Raw genomic sequence first — 15,906 nt, forward strand, 5'->3', positions numbered from 1 at the left:
GGGATGTTTTTGTCATTCCTGGGCCTGGGGAGGGGCCCTGATTATGACGCTGCAGAAACAGGATTGGGAGGCTCCAAGATAATGCGAAGGGCCCTTACATGTGTATATTCTTCAGAGTTTACAAAACACAGCCGCAGGTGGTATCTCCCTTCAATCTCATTTCATCTCTGTGACACAGGAGCTCTTGCTCCCATTTCACAGAGGGGACAAGTAGCTAAGGCTGAGTGGGGATGCACACCCCGGGCTTGTACGGCAGTGTGCCTTTTCTGGATCAAGCAGCCGTTCACTGTGGAGCAGTAGCTCTGAAAGAGCGCCTCGCATTGGAGCACCTTGGTGAAATGCTGATTCCTCAGCTCACCGGGTCTGGATGGTCAGTAGGTCTGGAGCAAACTCCAGAAATCAGTATTTGTATCCAGTTCGCCTGGAAGCTGGGTCGCTGGTACTCTGTAGATCACAGTTTGAGCTGTAGCAAAGGATGCAGAGTTCTGGAAATCTCGGGGCAGACACCAGTAAATCCCTGCTGGAGATAAACACCACTGGGAGTGGGTGTGGGAGGGGTTGGGGGAGCAGGAGGTAGATCAGAGGAGGCACGTACTGAAACATTTCAAGAATGTTTGGGCCATGGGTGCCTGGGCCGCTCAGCCGGTTAAGCATCCGACTTCGGCTCGGGTCATGATCTCATGTTTCGTGAGTTTAAGCCCCGCATCCGGGATCTGTGATGACAGTGCGGAGCCTGCTTGGGATTCTCTCTCTCCCATCTCTCTCTCTCTGCCCCTCCCCCACTAGCTCACACACTCACTCTCTCTAAATAACTAAATCAACTTAAAAAACAAAAACAAGAGTGTTTGGGCCAAGCACTATGCCAGAATGTGTTCATTAATTTCCAAACATTAAAATACATATAGGTATGTCCTCCACTTACGTGAAGTGCCTAAAGTAGTCAAACCTAGAGAGATGGAGAGTGTTGGTTGCCCACGGCGGGGAGAAGAGGGGATGGGGAGCCACAGCAATGTGAATGTACTTCACGCTACTGAACTGCACACTTTAAAATGGGTGAGTCAATTTTATGTGTATATTTTATCACAATAGATGTATACACACACATATGAAAGGGAGCTTCTCTGAGTATGACATAAAGCCTGGAAACCATAAATTAAAAAAATCTGGGGCGCCTGGGTGGCTCCGTCGGTTAAGCAGCTGACTTCGGCTCAGGTCATGATCTCACAGTTCCTGGGTTCAAGCCCCGCATCGGGCTCTGTGCTGACAGCACGGAGCCTGGAGCCTGTTCCGGATTCTGTGTCTCGCTCTCTCTCTGCCCCTCGCCTGCTTGCACTCTCTCTCTCTCAAAAATAATAAACATTAAAAAAAATTTTTTTAAATAATAAAAATTAAAAAATCAACACATTGCCTACACGATAATCAAAATTTCTGTGTGGAAAAATTGCCATAAACAAAATCAAAAGGCAAAGAACAAACTGGGACAACATGGACAATACAAAGGATGAAAGCATCTGAGTCCCTTATATGCCAAGAAGAAAAAGACCAACAATGCAGGAGAAAAACTACTTTTTAATTCCATCATTTGCTCTGTTAGCAAATATCTGTTTAACACGTAAGCACCTGACACAATTCTAAGTGCTGGGAATATCACACACACACAAAAACAAACAAACAAATAAATATATAAAAACAACAGTAAGACAAGGAGATTCAATACCCGTTGGGGAAAATGACAAAGTAAATGGGGAAAGTATATAATACATTGGAAAGCAATGAGTGATAGGGAGAAGAGTGCAGCAGGTGTGAAGGAGGAGACAGTTGTGCCGAGGGGCGTAGGTTAAGTGATTCATCAGAGCAGGTCTCGCTGTGAAGGTGATATTTGAGCAAAGCCCCGAAGGGAAGAGAGATCTTCTCACGGTGACGAGTGGGGCCAAGTGACCAGGAAAGACCCTGAAGGGTCAGGCCTGGGAGGCCAGAGGGCAGCAGAATGAGGTCAGGGAAGTCACAGGGTCCCACATTATTGTCTACACATGGGTGAGTGGTTGCAAAGATTCCTGGTCTTCTTTCACACAACGTGGGAGCCCCCTGGCAAGTAATGAGCAAAGAGATGACATAAGCCGATTTCTAGCTTTAAAGAGAGACTTTGGCCACTGGGTTACCAAAAGACTGAGAGGGACAAAAGCAGAGGCAGAGAAGTGGATTAGGATAATCCAGGCAGGCGGCACTGGCCAATGGGGCCAGAGCTTCAGATGTGGAGATGGTAACTGGTCGGCTTTGGGATGTATTTGAAGGGGCAGCCAATGGAATTTCTTAACAGATCGGCTGGGGAGGCACGTGAGAGAAAGAGCCGCGTCAAGATGACGCCATGTTTTGGGCTTGTGCAAACTGGAAAGGTGAGCTGCTTTTTTTTTGAACTGGGAGAGGATGACATCTGAAGTGGGTTTGGGGGGAAGATCGGTTTGGAACTGGCGACATTAAATTAGAAATGCCTCTAGGACATCCAAGTGCAGATTTCGGTTGGCCACACAGGGGAGAGGTCAGGGCCAGCTGGGGATAGAAACTTGGCAGTTAACAGCCTGTGGAGGGTACTGAAAACCGGGACACCCGATGCCATTGGCACAGTGTGGAAGTGGTCCAAGGACTGAGGTCTGGGGCAGGTCAGGGTTGAGAAGTCAGGGAGATGAGGCGGAGCCGTGAGGTGGGAGAAAAACCAGGGGTGTGTGGTATTCTGGAAACCAGGAGAAGAGAGGTGTCAGGGAGGAGGGAGCCCTCATGGGATCAGTGGGGTCAGAGGCTGCTTCTGGGCCAGGAAGCAAGAGCTCTGAGAATTACCGCTGGATGCAGCAAGGCTGTTGATGACCTGGCAAGGAGCCCAGGTTGGAGTGAGGGTGGAGGAAGAGGGTAGGCAAGAGAGAATGAGACAGAAGAAAGGGAAGCACTGAGTATAGAGAACTGTTGAGAAGCTTTGCAGGAAAAGGCGGTGGGGGGAGGGGAGCCGAACAATGGGCAAGGATGCGGAAAGTTCACAGAAACAGAAATACGTGTGGCTTTTAAACATATGGAGAGACGCGGAACTTCATAATCAAATATACAACAGAGATGTCATTTTATACCTCTTAGACTAGGAGAAATTAACAAGTCAATACTGTGTTATTGGAAGAGCAGAGAAGCCAACTGTCATCCCTTGTTTTAGGACTTTAAATTAGTACAGCCTTTCTGGTTGGTAAAAATGCACTTACAGGGGCGCCTGGGTGGATTTCGGCTCCGGTCATGATCTTGTAGTTGTGACAGGGAGCCCTGCATTGGGCCGTGAGCCAGGCATGGAGCCTGCTTAAGATTCTCTCTCTCCCCTCCCCAGCTCGTGAGCACGAACTCTTTATTTCTCTCTCTCGAAAAAAAAAAAAAAAAAAAAAAAAGTACTTACACTTCAGCTCAGTAATTCTTCTCGTAGGAATGTCCCAATGCGTAAAGTCACACAGATATTCAATGACCATGTACAGGTATACACACAGCATTATTATGTATGATATTTATAATAAAACCCTGGAAGAAATCTAGATGTCTCTGAGCTGGCCTCATGGTATAGCCATAAAGGGAACACAAGCAGCTGTGTGTAGCAGATGGACTAGGAAACATTCTGGATGATCATTCTGGACTAGGAAACAAGGAAAACAAATGTGTATTGTCTCTCATTTGTGATGAAAAGAGGATACCTACATACATGCCTGTGCAGGTCTCAGAGATTTCCGGGAGCACACACAAGACACTGAAATCAAGGGTGACCCTGGAAGGGTGGTCTAGGGTTCAAGGTAGAGACGTATTTTACTCCAGATCCTTTTTCACTGTTTGAAGTTTTACCCATGAACATGTACTGTGTTAAGAATTCACTTTATTATTATTATTATTATATTTGAGAGAGAGAGAGAGCAGGGGAGAGGTGCAGACAGAAGAGAGAGAGAGAAAAGAATCTTAAGCAGCCTTCATACTCAGTTGCAGAGGCCCATGTGGGGCTCGATCCCACGACCCTGGGATCATGACCTGAGCTGAAATCAAGAGTCGGACACTCAACCGACTAAGCCACTCAGGCACCCCAATAATTCACTTTAAAATAAAACTTCTGGGGTGCCTGGGGGCCTAGTCAGTTGAGCATCAGACGTGAGCAACTGGTGATCTAGCAGTTTGTGGATTTGAGTCCCACATCGGGCTTTGCACTGACAGTGCAGAGCCTGCTTTGGATTCTGTGTCTCCCCCTCTCTCTCTCTTACATAAATCAACATTAAAAAAAATTTTTTTAGGGGTGCCTGGGTGGCTCAGTCGGTTAAGCATTCAACTTTGGCTCAGGTCATGATCTCACAGTTCGTGGGTTCAAGCCCCGGGTCAGGCTTTGTACTGACAGCTCACAGCCTGGAGCCTGCTTCGGATTCTGTGTCTCCCTCTCTCTCCTCCCCCACTCGTGCTCTGTCTCTCTGTCTCTCAAAAAATAAATAAATGTTAAAAGAAGTTTTTTTTTAAATAAAAAAAAACCTTTTTAAATAAAACTTCTGCCGTGGAGTCATATCATGCGGAGTTGGGAGGACTTTCAGGTGATGTAACCCAGAGGTTCTCACACCCCGTCCATGGTCGGGCTGCATCAGAATCACGTGGGGGCTGCAAAGACACAGAGCTGATGGGCAGATCACATCTCGTGGGGATATGTGGGGATAACAGCTCCTCAGGCCATTCCGAAACACGGGCAGAAGAGTGCAGTGGGCACCGTGCTCACCGCGTGTACAATTCTCTGGAAAAACTGATGGCCTTACAAGCGTCAAACATCATTCTGGCGGCTGTTTTCCCCACAGTGAAGAGTCAGGCAAGAAGATCCCAGCGAGCTTCCCTGTCAGTAAGAAGAGACCGGTGATAAAGCAATATAATAACTTGCACTAACTAATGCCCTTAATAGCCCTATGAGGACAGGCCCTATTACTATCCCCATTTTATAGATGAGGAAACAGAGGCACAGTAAAGTCACAAGCGAGAGTGAGTGGTTGAGCTATGATGTGAACCCCGACAGTCTAGCTCTTAAGATTAGAAACAGGAGAAAAAGAAAAAACACAAGGATTCGGACCGACAGCGCAGAAGCGTACCTCTGGTCGGGTCAGAGCAGCACTCCCTGCAACCTGAAAGTCTGGAGAAACCCTGGGAGTGAGAGACTCGAGGCAACTGCAAGGCCATTTGATGGAGAAGACAGCTGGGGGCACTCATGGGACAGGAAGAAGGTCGATGAGACTGGCTGTGCCGATTGAGAAGGACAGACCGACTGAATATCTGACCACCTTAAAGCCGTACTTCTTTCCTGGTGTGATGACTTTTTTTTTCTTTTTAGTGTTTGTTTATTTTTGAGAGAGAGAGAGAGTGCGCGCAAGTGGGGGAGAGGCAGAGAGAGAGAAGGGACAGAGTATCAGAAGCAGGCTCTGTGCTGACAGCAAAGAGCCCGATGTGGGGCTAGAACTCGAGAACTGTGAGATCATGACCTGAGCTGAAGTCAGTTGCCCAACCAACGGAGCCACCCGGGGGGCCCTGGCCCGACTGCTTTTTTATCTTGTTGGTGCAGCCTGGAGCTCCAGCCTGCTCTCTCCGCAGTCCGGCTTGGCTAGGCTACAGGAGGAAGGTTGAAATATATCTGAAACCTCACACATGCTCTATTGCAAATATTAATGTGCGTGTGGATCACTTGGGGCTCCTGTTGAGATGTGGATTCTGACCCGGCAGGTCTGGGGGAGAACCTGACACTCTGCATGTCTGCCCATGTTCCCAGTCCAGCAGCCACACTATGAGTGGCAAGGCCTATGCTTCTCTGCCTTGACTGCCCCTGGAAAACATCCGGGAGCTTTAAAAACTTCGGCGCCTGGGCGGCTCAGTCGGTTAAGCGGCCGCCTTCGGCTCAGGTCACGATCTCGCGGTCCGTGAGTTCGAGCCCTGCGTCGGGCTCTGTGCTGACAGCTCAGAGCCTGGAGCCTGCTTCCGATTCTGTGTCTCCCTCTCTCCCTCTGCCCCTCCCCCGTTCATGTTCTGTCTCTCTGTGTCTCAAAAATAAATAAACGTTGAAAAAAAAAAATTAAAAACTCCCAGTACCTGGGCCCCACACCCAGAGGTTATGAGTTATAGGGCTGGAATGTAGCCTGGCTATTGGCATTTTCTTTCTTTCTTTTTAAACTTTTAAGCTTTATTTATTTATTTTGAAAAAGAGAAAGCATGGGCAGGGGAGGGGCAGAGAGAGGGGAGAGAGAGAGAATCCCAAGCAGGCTCCACACTGCCAGCACAGAGCCCAACTCGGGGCTCAAACCCACGAACTGAGATCATGACCTGAGCGGAAATCAAGAGTCAGAACTTAACCTACTGAGCCACCCCGGCACCCTTTGGCATTTTCTAAAGGGCCCAGAATTAAAAAAAAATATATTTATGCTTTATGTTTATTTATTGTTGACAGAGAGAGACAGAGCACAGCAGGGGAGGGGCAGAGAAAGGCTCCAGGCTCTGAGCTGTCAGCACAGAGCCCGACCTGCAGCTCAAACTCTCGAGCTGTGAGAGCATGACCTGAGTGAAGTCGGATGTTTAACTGACTGAGCCACCCAGGTGCCCCTAAAAGAAAAAATTTTTTAAGTTTATTTATTTAGGAGCAGAGAGAGAGAAAAAGCATGAGTAGGAGAGGGGCAGAGAGAGAGAGGAGAGAAAGAATGCCAAGCAGGCTCCAGAGCCCAATGCAGGGCTCAAACTCATGAACAGTGAGATCATGACCTGAGCCAAAGTCGGATGCTTAGCTGACTGAGCCACCCAGGTGCCAGTATTTTAAAATGTTCTCAATATAGATAAGAGGTGCTTTAGAATCACCTGGGGAGCTTTTAAATATGTAGGTTTGGGATGCCTGGGTGGCTCAGTCAGTTAAGCCACTCTCGATTTCAGCTCTGGTCATTATCTCACAGTTGGTGGGATAAAGCCCCAACATCTATGCTGACAGCCCACAGTCCGCTTGGGATTCTCTCCTTCTCTCTGCCTGTCAGGGCCCGCGTGCTCTCTCTCTCTCAAAATAAATAAATAAATGTAGGGGGAAAAAATGTAGGTTCTAGGGCAACCATCCCTAAAGAAAGTGTATTTTAGTAAGCACCCCTGGAGATTCTGCTGCAGGTAAATGGTACTTACACTTGGAAGCTTCCCCCAATGCCGATGTCTGAGGGCTGTGATTACAGAGAAAAGGTTGGAGGGCCCCATTATCAGAATTGGCAAGTGCCCCATTGAACCCCAGGCTCCTACAGCAGTAGGGCAACAGGGAGTAAATCACATTTAAAGAAATAATCTCTTTACCTGCTTTTCCCACTAAGGTTAATATACCTGTGTGATTATTTCTGTAGAACAGATCCAGAAATAGACCTGCTGCGGGAAGAGGAATTAGCTTTCCAATACAGACAGATACTGACTAGAGAATTCATTGAAATGCATCCCAGGTAAATCTTTTTGCCATCGAATGCAGGAAAAACGAGATTCCCGTTGTGGCTTTCATTTGTATTTCCCTGATGAGTAGCGACGTTGAGTTCTTTGCGTTCATTCATTCATTTTAAAATACTTACAACTCACTTGTGATTTGCTTGATTACACCCACGGATGGGGTAAATCCTTAGACTTAGTAACCCTCCATAAGACGTGGGCGATAACGTCTCCCAAGGTGGTTGTGAGGCTTAGGGTGCGATTTCATGAAGGTGCAGGACCGGGTGCGCAGCAGGTGGCCCGGAACCGTGTGCCACGGAAAGCCACCAGGGGCCCGTCCTCCCGCCGCGCAGCGCGCCGGGGTCCCGGGCGGAGCCGCACAGCTGGAGGGCGGCGGCGGACAGCAATTACCGACCTGCGAGGACCCGCGGCTCCTGCCACCTCCTCCGGCTCCCGCGCAGCCTCTCCCCCGCCGCACGCCCCCTTCCCCAACGAGCACCGCCGGCCGCGGCCCCTCCCCCCACCCCACGAAGGGACCGCAAACCCCGGACCTTCGCGCGGGAACGCGGAGCCCCAGGCTTCCCCCGGTGTCTTGTCGCCCCCACGTGGCCAGTGTGAGCTCCTCTGCCTCCCGGGGCCGGGTTCTTCCCCGACCTTTCCTGGCGCCGCTCCCGGCTGCGAGCGAGCCAGACGTCCGGCCCCGGCCCGGGGAGTCCGGGGCGCATCCTCACGGCTTTGATCTCCAAACCCTCTGGCCACACCGCGCCCCGGCTCCCCGCGGAGGCAATCGAGGGAAGACTCGCCGGCTGCCCCGTTGACCGGCAGCTTGGGGTCAAAGTCCGGGAAGAAAGAAGGAATTAGCAAACGCGAGCCCCTCGCCCTTGCCCTACAGGCAGCGCCAAACCGCCTAGGATCACAACAAAGGGCGCTCCTTGGTTGCTTTAATAATAAGCATACTTTCACATCAGCATAACACGTTATCCTCACGTGATCAAAAGCCAGCCTCTAGTCCTCGTCACACGCATATTCAGTATCTACACTTTTGCAGACTCGTTTTAGTGCTACATATTTTACTGTGCGGTGGTTTTTCTTTCCTTCTTCACCTCCTGTTTCCTTCCTTTCTGCTCTTTGGGTACCCAACAGGAGTAGCCAGCGGTTCTTTTTCTTTCCCTCTGGTCTTACAATTTTAGAGTTGCATATATGCACATATTTGTATGGCTCTAACCCACACTTCGGTCATTTTGTCCTTGCAATAAGTCTTGCCCAGTTATGCCCATTTTGGAGTTCAGGAAACTGAGGTGATGATTACACTTATCCATTTACATACTGTTTACTACTTACCAGTTTCTATGCTAACCATTGTATCTCTTCCTGCTGAATGTTCACAATGCTTTGCACTTGAGGAAACAGCACAAGGAAAATCAAAAACAAGTAAATAGTAATGTGGCCCAAGGTGATGCCAGAGCCCGCTGAGGTCTTGTCACCTGTCACTCCCCTAAATGCCCTCTGGATTGAAGCGAATTCAGCCAAGTAGAATTGTTATGCTAAGGGGGCGGTGGTCTGGTGAGGGCATTATTACAAGCTTCCTGCTGTGTTCCTGTAGTTATCTGAATCTTTGTGTTCCTTCCTCACATGCAGAACAGCAGTGAAAATATCTGAGTTGCAGAGGCCTTAGTAGAATTAAATGTGACCACGTTAAATCTTTCTAAACGATAGAGCAGGGTACAAAATGAGATCAATGAACATACGGTAAATGCTATTTATTGGTTTCCTTTCTCTAGTTAATTTAATAGTATTAATTCCGAAAGCAGTGTATCCTGTTGGAAGAAGTCAAACAATACAATGGGGACTGAAGTTAATAATCTTCCCCTTGCTCCCCCTCCCCCAACTTCACTCTCCTGAGGTAGCCAGTGTGGCCTTGGGTAGGGTGTGGATACTCCTCTTTTTTAAGTTTATTTTTAAAGATTTAAAAAAAGTTTTTTTTAACGTTTATTGATTTTTGAGACAGAGACAGAGCATGAACGGGGGAGGGTCAGAGAGAGAGGGAGACACAGAATCCGAAACAGGCTCCAGGCTCTGAGCTGTCAGCACAGAGCCCAACGCGGGGCTCGAGCTCACGGACCGCGAGATCATGACCTGAGCCGAAGTCGGACGCCCAACCGACTGAGCCACCCAGGCGCCCCAAGTTTATTTATTTTGAGAGAGAGAGAAAACGTGAGCAGGGGGCGGACAGAGAGAAGGCGAGAGAGAGGATCCCAAGCTGACAGTGCAGAACCCAACTCGGGGCTCCAACTCACGAACTCATGACCAGAGCTGAAAACAAGTCAGAGGCTTAACCAGCTGAGCTCCCCAGGCGCCCCTGGGTGTGGATACTTCTAAACTTTCTTTATGCCTACGGAAATATTTCATTTAAACAGATATAGAGGCTGCTGCTTTTGGTTGCAGTTGTCCCGGTCACACTCCTCTGCGACTTGCAGGTTTGTCGTTTATTTGCTGAATAGACATTTTATAACTCCACTTAGGCTGCCGACTCATTTGTATAATGTCCACAGGCTGAATGTATTCTCACTCAGCTGCCCCCCCTGAGGATTTCTTCAACTGGAGAGAGAACATCCTTTAACCTTCATTACTTCTCAGTATCAAAGCCCCCTCCCTGCCTCTAGGCAGGTTTGTGACCTTTCTGGATAGTGAGAATTTTCCCAGGATCCCCCCGGAGGCACCTGAGCTCTGGGCCTGCAAACTCTCCGTTGTTCTTTAACCTTTTCCTACCCACATTCTTCCTGCCAGCAAGACAGGAGTCGAGCCTGAAGTCGCTGTCATCCTGACGATGTTCTCTGGGTGCTCTCTAAAAGCTCATGGCATTTCAGATGAAGGCAGATGAAGCCAGGCACTGAAGCACCCCCTTTGGAGAAATCCTTCAGAAGGCAACAGCACAGAGCAGTGGCAGAGGTCCTCCCCTGGGCTATTGGGGGCCAGCACCGCTGTAATGGCCGGACAAGGGATGTCTTTCAGCTCCCACTGACCTGGCTCAGGGCCTCTGACTCTTGCTGGATGAAGGCATCCTGCCTGGTTCTGTCTCCAGCCCCTTCTCCCTCCAGTCAACCCTCTTCCTCACTTGCCACGACGATCTTAAAATTTCAGCAGCTTCTTTTTCAGCCCAGCAACTTTCAACGGTTTCACATTTTCTCCGGAATAAGCCCCAAATTTTTAGCATTGACTCCTGGGAAACTCATCATTTTTCAAAGAGCACATCTGTCCCCAAACCACGCCCTTGTTCTTCTGGATTCTATCCAAGTTCCTGCACCTGAAATCTGGGAGCCATCTACTCCTTCATCTGTATTCATTTAAATTCCAGTGTCCTGGCCTTCCTGCCTCAAAAACAGTCCTCAAATTCATCTATTTTCTCCACTACCATGATTGAGAGCTCTCTTATTCCTCCCCTTCCCCACAAGTCTTCCCCTGGGCTGTTTCTGCTGCCTTCTCCAGTCTTTTCTTAGTGCAATCCCGGGGCGCAGAGCAACCAGAGGAAGCCACTCTGCTGCTCCAAAGAGGGGGTGCTCATGGAGGGATTAGGGATGCCAGGACTGTTGCAAGCAGTCGGCACATATTGTCCCGTTTATTGTTTTAAGTCATCGTGCACTTGAATTTAAAGGCGGTTCGTGGCAAAAGCATTATGAGACATGCTGTGGTTGAACTTTATCATATCTGGTATGTTCTTGTCGGTCATGCGTGGACATGCATGCTATGCTGTTCTTGTAATGTGTTGTCTCTTTGGTGGGGGGGGGGGTGATACCCTTACAGGTGCAAGAATGTGTTTTATCCCCACCCTCAACAATTTGCTTCCTGTGGGGGAAAAAGGTGAAAACGAGCCTCCTAGTGGCAGCTACTGTAGTTGCATGGGTAGAATCTGGAGGAGGACGTCTCCTTAAGCAGTGCCTTGCAAATCTAGTTGTGGAAGGAGCAAATGTCCCCAGAGATGGACTAGAAAACATCCAGCGTTTCTGCTTACTCCTTGACTTCTCCAGGAGTAAGGCCGAGTCACTCTATGGCCCATGGTTGGATTGGAAACTTGTTCTGTCTCCACTTTGTTGTAGAAATAGAATTGCTTTTGGTGCAAAAGCATCCAGGGAGAAGGGATCAGTGAGCAACAACAGGGAAAAGGCAAACCACCCCAAACATCATCAATGTCTGCTTTCTAGTGGACCACTGGGAGGCAGAGGGCAGAGTAGGTGGCTCGTTGATGAAGTTCTCACATCCTCCCCACCTCTGGACCAGCACTCACTGGAGTACTGCTGCCTTCGGGGAGGGCAGAGCCTGAAAGATGTGCGTGAGCTTCCTCCTGGCTCCGTGTCAGTAGGCATGCGTGGCTCTCCCACCGGAATCCGTCCCATGCAGGCTTGGCTGGAGGTGGTGAGTGCACTCTAGTGACAGCTGAGGAAGGAGCCAAATGGGACAGCATCGGACAGAGCCACAAGGTGCCAAGTGTCCCAGCCCATTTCTCCTCTCATTTAAAGCATAGGGCCCCCCTTCTTTTCAGAAACTTCCAGCAACTGAGACTTCTGTCTTTAGCATTAGGATTGTTCCGCCATCATGTCTCCATTTTTACCAAGTATTTATTGCAGTGACTGGTACGTTTCTTTGCCTCCTCATTTGGCCACTTCCCGAGGGCTGCAGCTATGCCTGTCATCCCCTTACAGCCTCCAAATTCAGCGCCACAACTGTGTGATCAAGTGCCGAGCTTTGTGCCAGATGTTGCTGGGGTGGCGGGGAGGTGCGCCCCTACCCGTGGGGACCTTAGCTACCAAAGAAGCCAGATTTGCACCCGAGAACTGGCTCATCTGCGGCTTGACAACGACAAAGTGCTCGAGGGAGAGGCGAGTGTGGAGGGAGGGGCCCAGCAAAGCACCAGAAAACACCAGAAGCAACAACTTGAAGGGAGAGGTAGGGTGTGGAGTCAGGACAAAGGGCTCTGGGTGAGGACTCGGGAGACTCTGTTCTGGCTACGCTGAGGACTTGCCAGGAGCCGCTGGCCCAGCCCCTAAACCCCCCATGCCTGCTTTCCTGCTGGTGGCCAGCAAAGGCACACGCAGAACGAAAATGGAAGAAGGCTTGATTCTATCATAAAAGAAGTGTGCAAATCCTCAGACAGCTCAGTACAAGGGAGTAGACAAAACCCTGACTAGAAACTGTAATGCCTGTGTTTGGTTCCCGGGCACCTAGGTCCAGCACCTGTCTGGGACGTGAGCGTCACCAGGAGAGGGCACCGATGACAGCCGCCACGGCCAGCTCTCAGGGCTGTGAGGGAGGGAGGGTCCGCAGCTGGGACTGAGCGGCGTGCTGGGAGGATCTCAACAGGATCCCTCTCTGGGGTGAAGAGGCAAGAGGTAAGGGGACAACTAGGCCGGCCAAGAGACGAAGAAGCAAGAGGGCGGCGGGCTGGCCAGGGGCCAAGCGGAACCCAGGAAGGACGGTGATGCTCGAGCCGCAGCGTGAAGCGCAGAGGGTTGAGAAGACACACAGATGCCTGTGACGCGCTTTTCCAGCTTACAGATGGCCCCGAACTTTGTGGGGCAGACATTATTTGCATGCAAAACGGAAGTAATCCTGCATTTTGGCCCCTGAAAGTTGTGCCTGGCTGGCCGGCGCCTCATCCGCCCAGCATGCCATGCGCCTCCCCCTGGAACGTGCCGGACGGACATCCTGTGCCGCCAGCACAGCCGGCGTCTCCCGGGCCCTGGTCTCTGCGACGGCTCCCTTCAGGGCGGGGTCCTCTTTCTGTTCCCAGTCTCTGGCACAGGGTAGGCCCCGAGCAGACGTCTCCTAGTTATGAGTCCAGTGATTTCTGAAAAAGACTAGGTTTTGTCAAGTCTTTGGGAAAGAAGAGAGAAAACACCGTTTGAAAAAGGTTAGAGAAAGTTTTCTTTCTTTTTTTTTTTTTAACATTTATTTATTTTTGAGACAGAGAGAGACAGAGCATGAACGGGGCAGGGGAAGAGAGAGAGGGAGACACAGAATGGGAAGCAGGCTCCAGGCTCTCAGCCATCAGCCCAGAGCCCGACGCGGGGCTCGAACTCACGGACCGCGAGATCGTGACCTGAGACGAAGTCGGACGCTCAACAGACTGAGCCACACAGGCGCCCCCTAGAGAAAGTTTTCTTGAGAGTAGGGTTATGACCCTTCCTAGACCTAAGATCCTGTTTTATAAATTTGCAAAACTACCATTGGGAGCCAATTCCCCCCAAGAAGAGCCAACTGTAAATAAGTCTTTAAAGTTTTATTAAATCATTTAGACTTGAAAGAAGTCACAATACTTAACACACTTAAGTGCGTTCTGTACACCACCAACCCAAATGGATTGAGTTCAGAATTTTTATAAATAAAAAATAAACATATTTACAGTGAAAAATAAAAACATGTTAGCTAGTTAGATGATGAAACTGTTATCTATAATCAGTTTGGGGAAAGTACCAGCCTACAGGATTACACATAAAACATTTAAGATTTCATTAGGTTTAAAAAGTCCATCATTGAAGAAGTTAGTCGTCACATACGATTCATGTCTCACTACAGCTTTTTCCTTCCCCAAACCAGAACTTGTGGCCAATTTACACAAAAAGCTTCATTTTCCCTTTATTGGAGGTAAAAGTACAAAAAGCTCTTAAACTCTCCCTAGAACCATCTAAGGAATAAAGCTATTCAATACTACAAATGTCACTATAAAACTAGCTGTGGACATAAACCATTATTATACAATTTGTGCCACTTGTCCTCCAAAATAGTGCAGATTCTCCATCCACCCACCAGGTCAAAAACGGAGTCAGCTTTTTTGGAAATTAGTTTCAAAATCACCACTGTGTCTCTAGAAAGCATATTTCTAGAACAATATAATTACCACATGTAGGAACTGTCATTCTTCTGAACTATAAAAATATTTCCCTTTAATTCTCTCTTTATATTTTAGGGATTGCTTCTCCCCCCCCCCCCCCCCAGCCCCCAGACAAAGATGAGGGCTATAAAGCTTGGCCAGCCAGTTTCAAGAGACCCACGAAGAACAAGGACCACACATGATTTAGTGAGAGCCCTCTTCTGGAGTATAGCAGTATAGAGTTGGCTCAAATTAGGTTATGCCCCCAAATCCAGTTTAAATATGACGTAGAAAGAGTAGTCCAAAATAAGACTGAGCGAAGAACAAAATTTTCAAGTTCACAATTTCCGAAAGCCACATTCCTAAGAGGCCATTCTGTGTCACCTGTTAGGGGTGTGAGCATAAGTTAAGGCTAATTGCTTGGCAAAGGGCTCCAGGAGCTGCTGCAGTGTCTTGAATGTTTTGTTCCTGATGAACTCATGGAGCGAGACCTCTGTCTGAGTACAGTTTTTCCTAGAAATTCCAAGTCTTCAAATACAGCATTTTCAATAATGTTGGTAGCTTCAGGCCGTTCCATGGGGGATGGAGAGAGCATGTCTTGAACCATCACATACTGAAATATAAAAATTGTCTTGTAACGAAGGGCCAGGTTTAGACCGTGAAATAGTCTGCTAAATCAGGAATCAGAAAATTTCTTCTGTAAATATATTAAGTTTGTGGGCTAGTTTCTGACGCAACTTCTCAACTTTGCCAGGAAAGTACAAAAGCAGCCACAGATCTTAAGTAAATAAATGGGCATGGCTGTGGCCCAATAAAACTTTATTATAAAATTAGACAGAAAGCTGCATTTGGCCTGTGGGACATAGGTTGCTAATCCCTGGTCCAAATAAACACGGACCATTTCATGGTAATTGAATTGATTGTTTTCTAACATATAATAAAGGGTCTTAAATCATATCCTTGAAACACAGACATAACCTGTCTTTAAAAATAATTCTATCTTGGGGCATCTGGGTAGCTCAGTTGGTTAAGTGACTGACTTCAGTTCAGGTCATGATCTCGTGGTTCATGAGTTCAAGCCCCGCATCGGGCTCCGTGCTGACAGCTTGGAGCCTGGAGCCTGCTTCAGATCCTGTGTCTCCCTTGTTCACTGCCCCTCCCCTGCTCATGCTCTCTCTCTCTCTCTCTCTCCCTCTCTCTCTCTCTCAAATAAACATTAAAAAAAAAAAATTCCATCTAGGGGTGCCTGGGTGGCTTAGTCAGTTAAGCGACCAACTGCTGATTCCAGCTCAGGTCATGATGTCGGGTTTTGTGAGACTGAGCCCCAAACTGAGCTCCATGCTTACAGCTCCGTGCTGATAGCACAGAGCCTGCTTGGGATTCTCTCTCCCTCTCCCTTGCTCATGCTCACTCCCTTTCTCAAGCTAAACATTACAAAAATAATTCCATCTTATAACTGCATATGAATGTACAATTATCTCAATAAAAATTTCAATTAAAAACAATCACACCAGAGGGGCACCTGGGTGGCTCAGTCCGTTGAGCATCCGACTTCGGCTCGGGTCATGATCTCGTGGTTCGTG

General features: G+C 48.6%; 1 protein-coding gene across 1 annotated transcript in view; it reads right to left on the bottom strand.

Moving 5' to 3' along the window:
- Window positions 1-11,217: 11,217 nt before the first annotated feature.
- The window catches only part of EIF2AK3 (eukaryotic translation initiation factor 2 alpha kinase 3), a 71,199-nt gene continuing 66,510 nt past the window's right edge, over window positions 11,218-15,906 (bottom strand). The window contains exon 17 of the mRNA XM_049652107.1: window positions 11,218-14,936. Coding sequence (XP_049508064.1) covers window positions 14,736-14,936 — 201 coding nt within the window. The 3' untranslated portion in view covers window positions 11,218-14,735. The remainder of the gene's footprint in view (window positions 14,937-15,906) is intronic.

Source organism: Panthera uncia (genome assembly GCF_023721935.1).
Source record: "Panthera uncia isolate 11264 chromosome A3 unlocalized genomic scaffold, Puncia_PCG_1.0 HiC_scaffold_12, whole genome shotgun sequence".
NCBI lineage: Eukaryota > Metazoa > Chordata > Mammalia > Carnivora > Felidae > Panthera > Panthera uncia.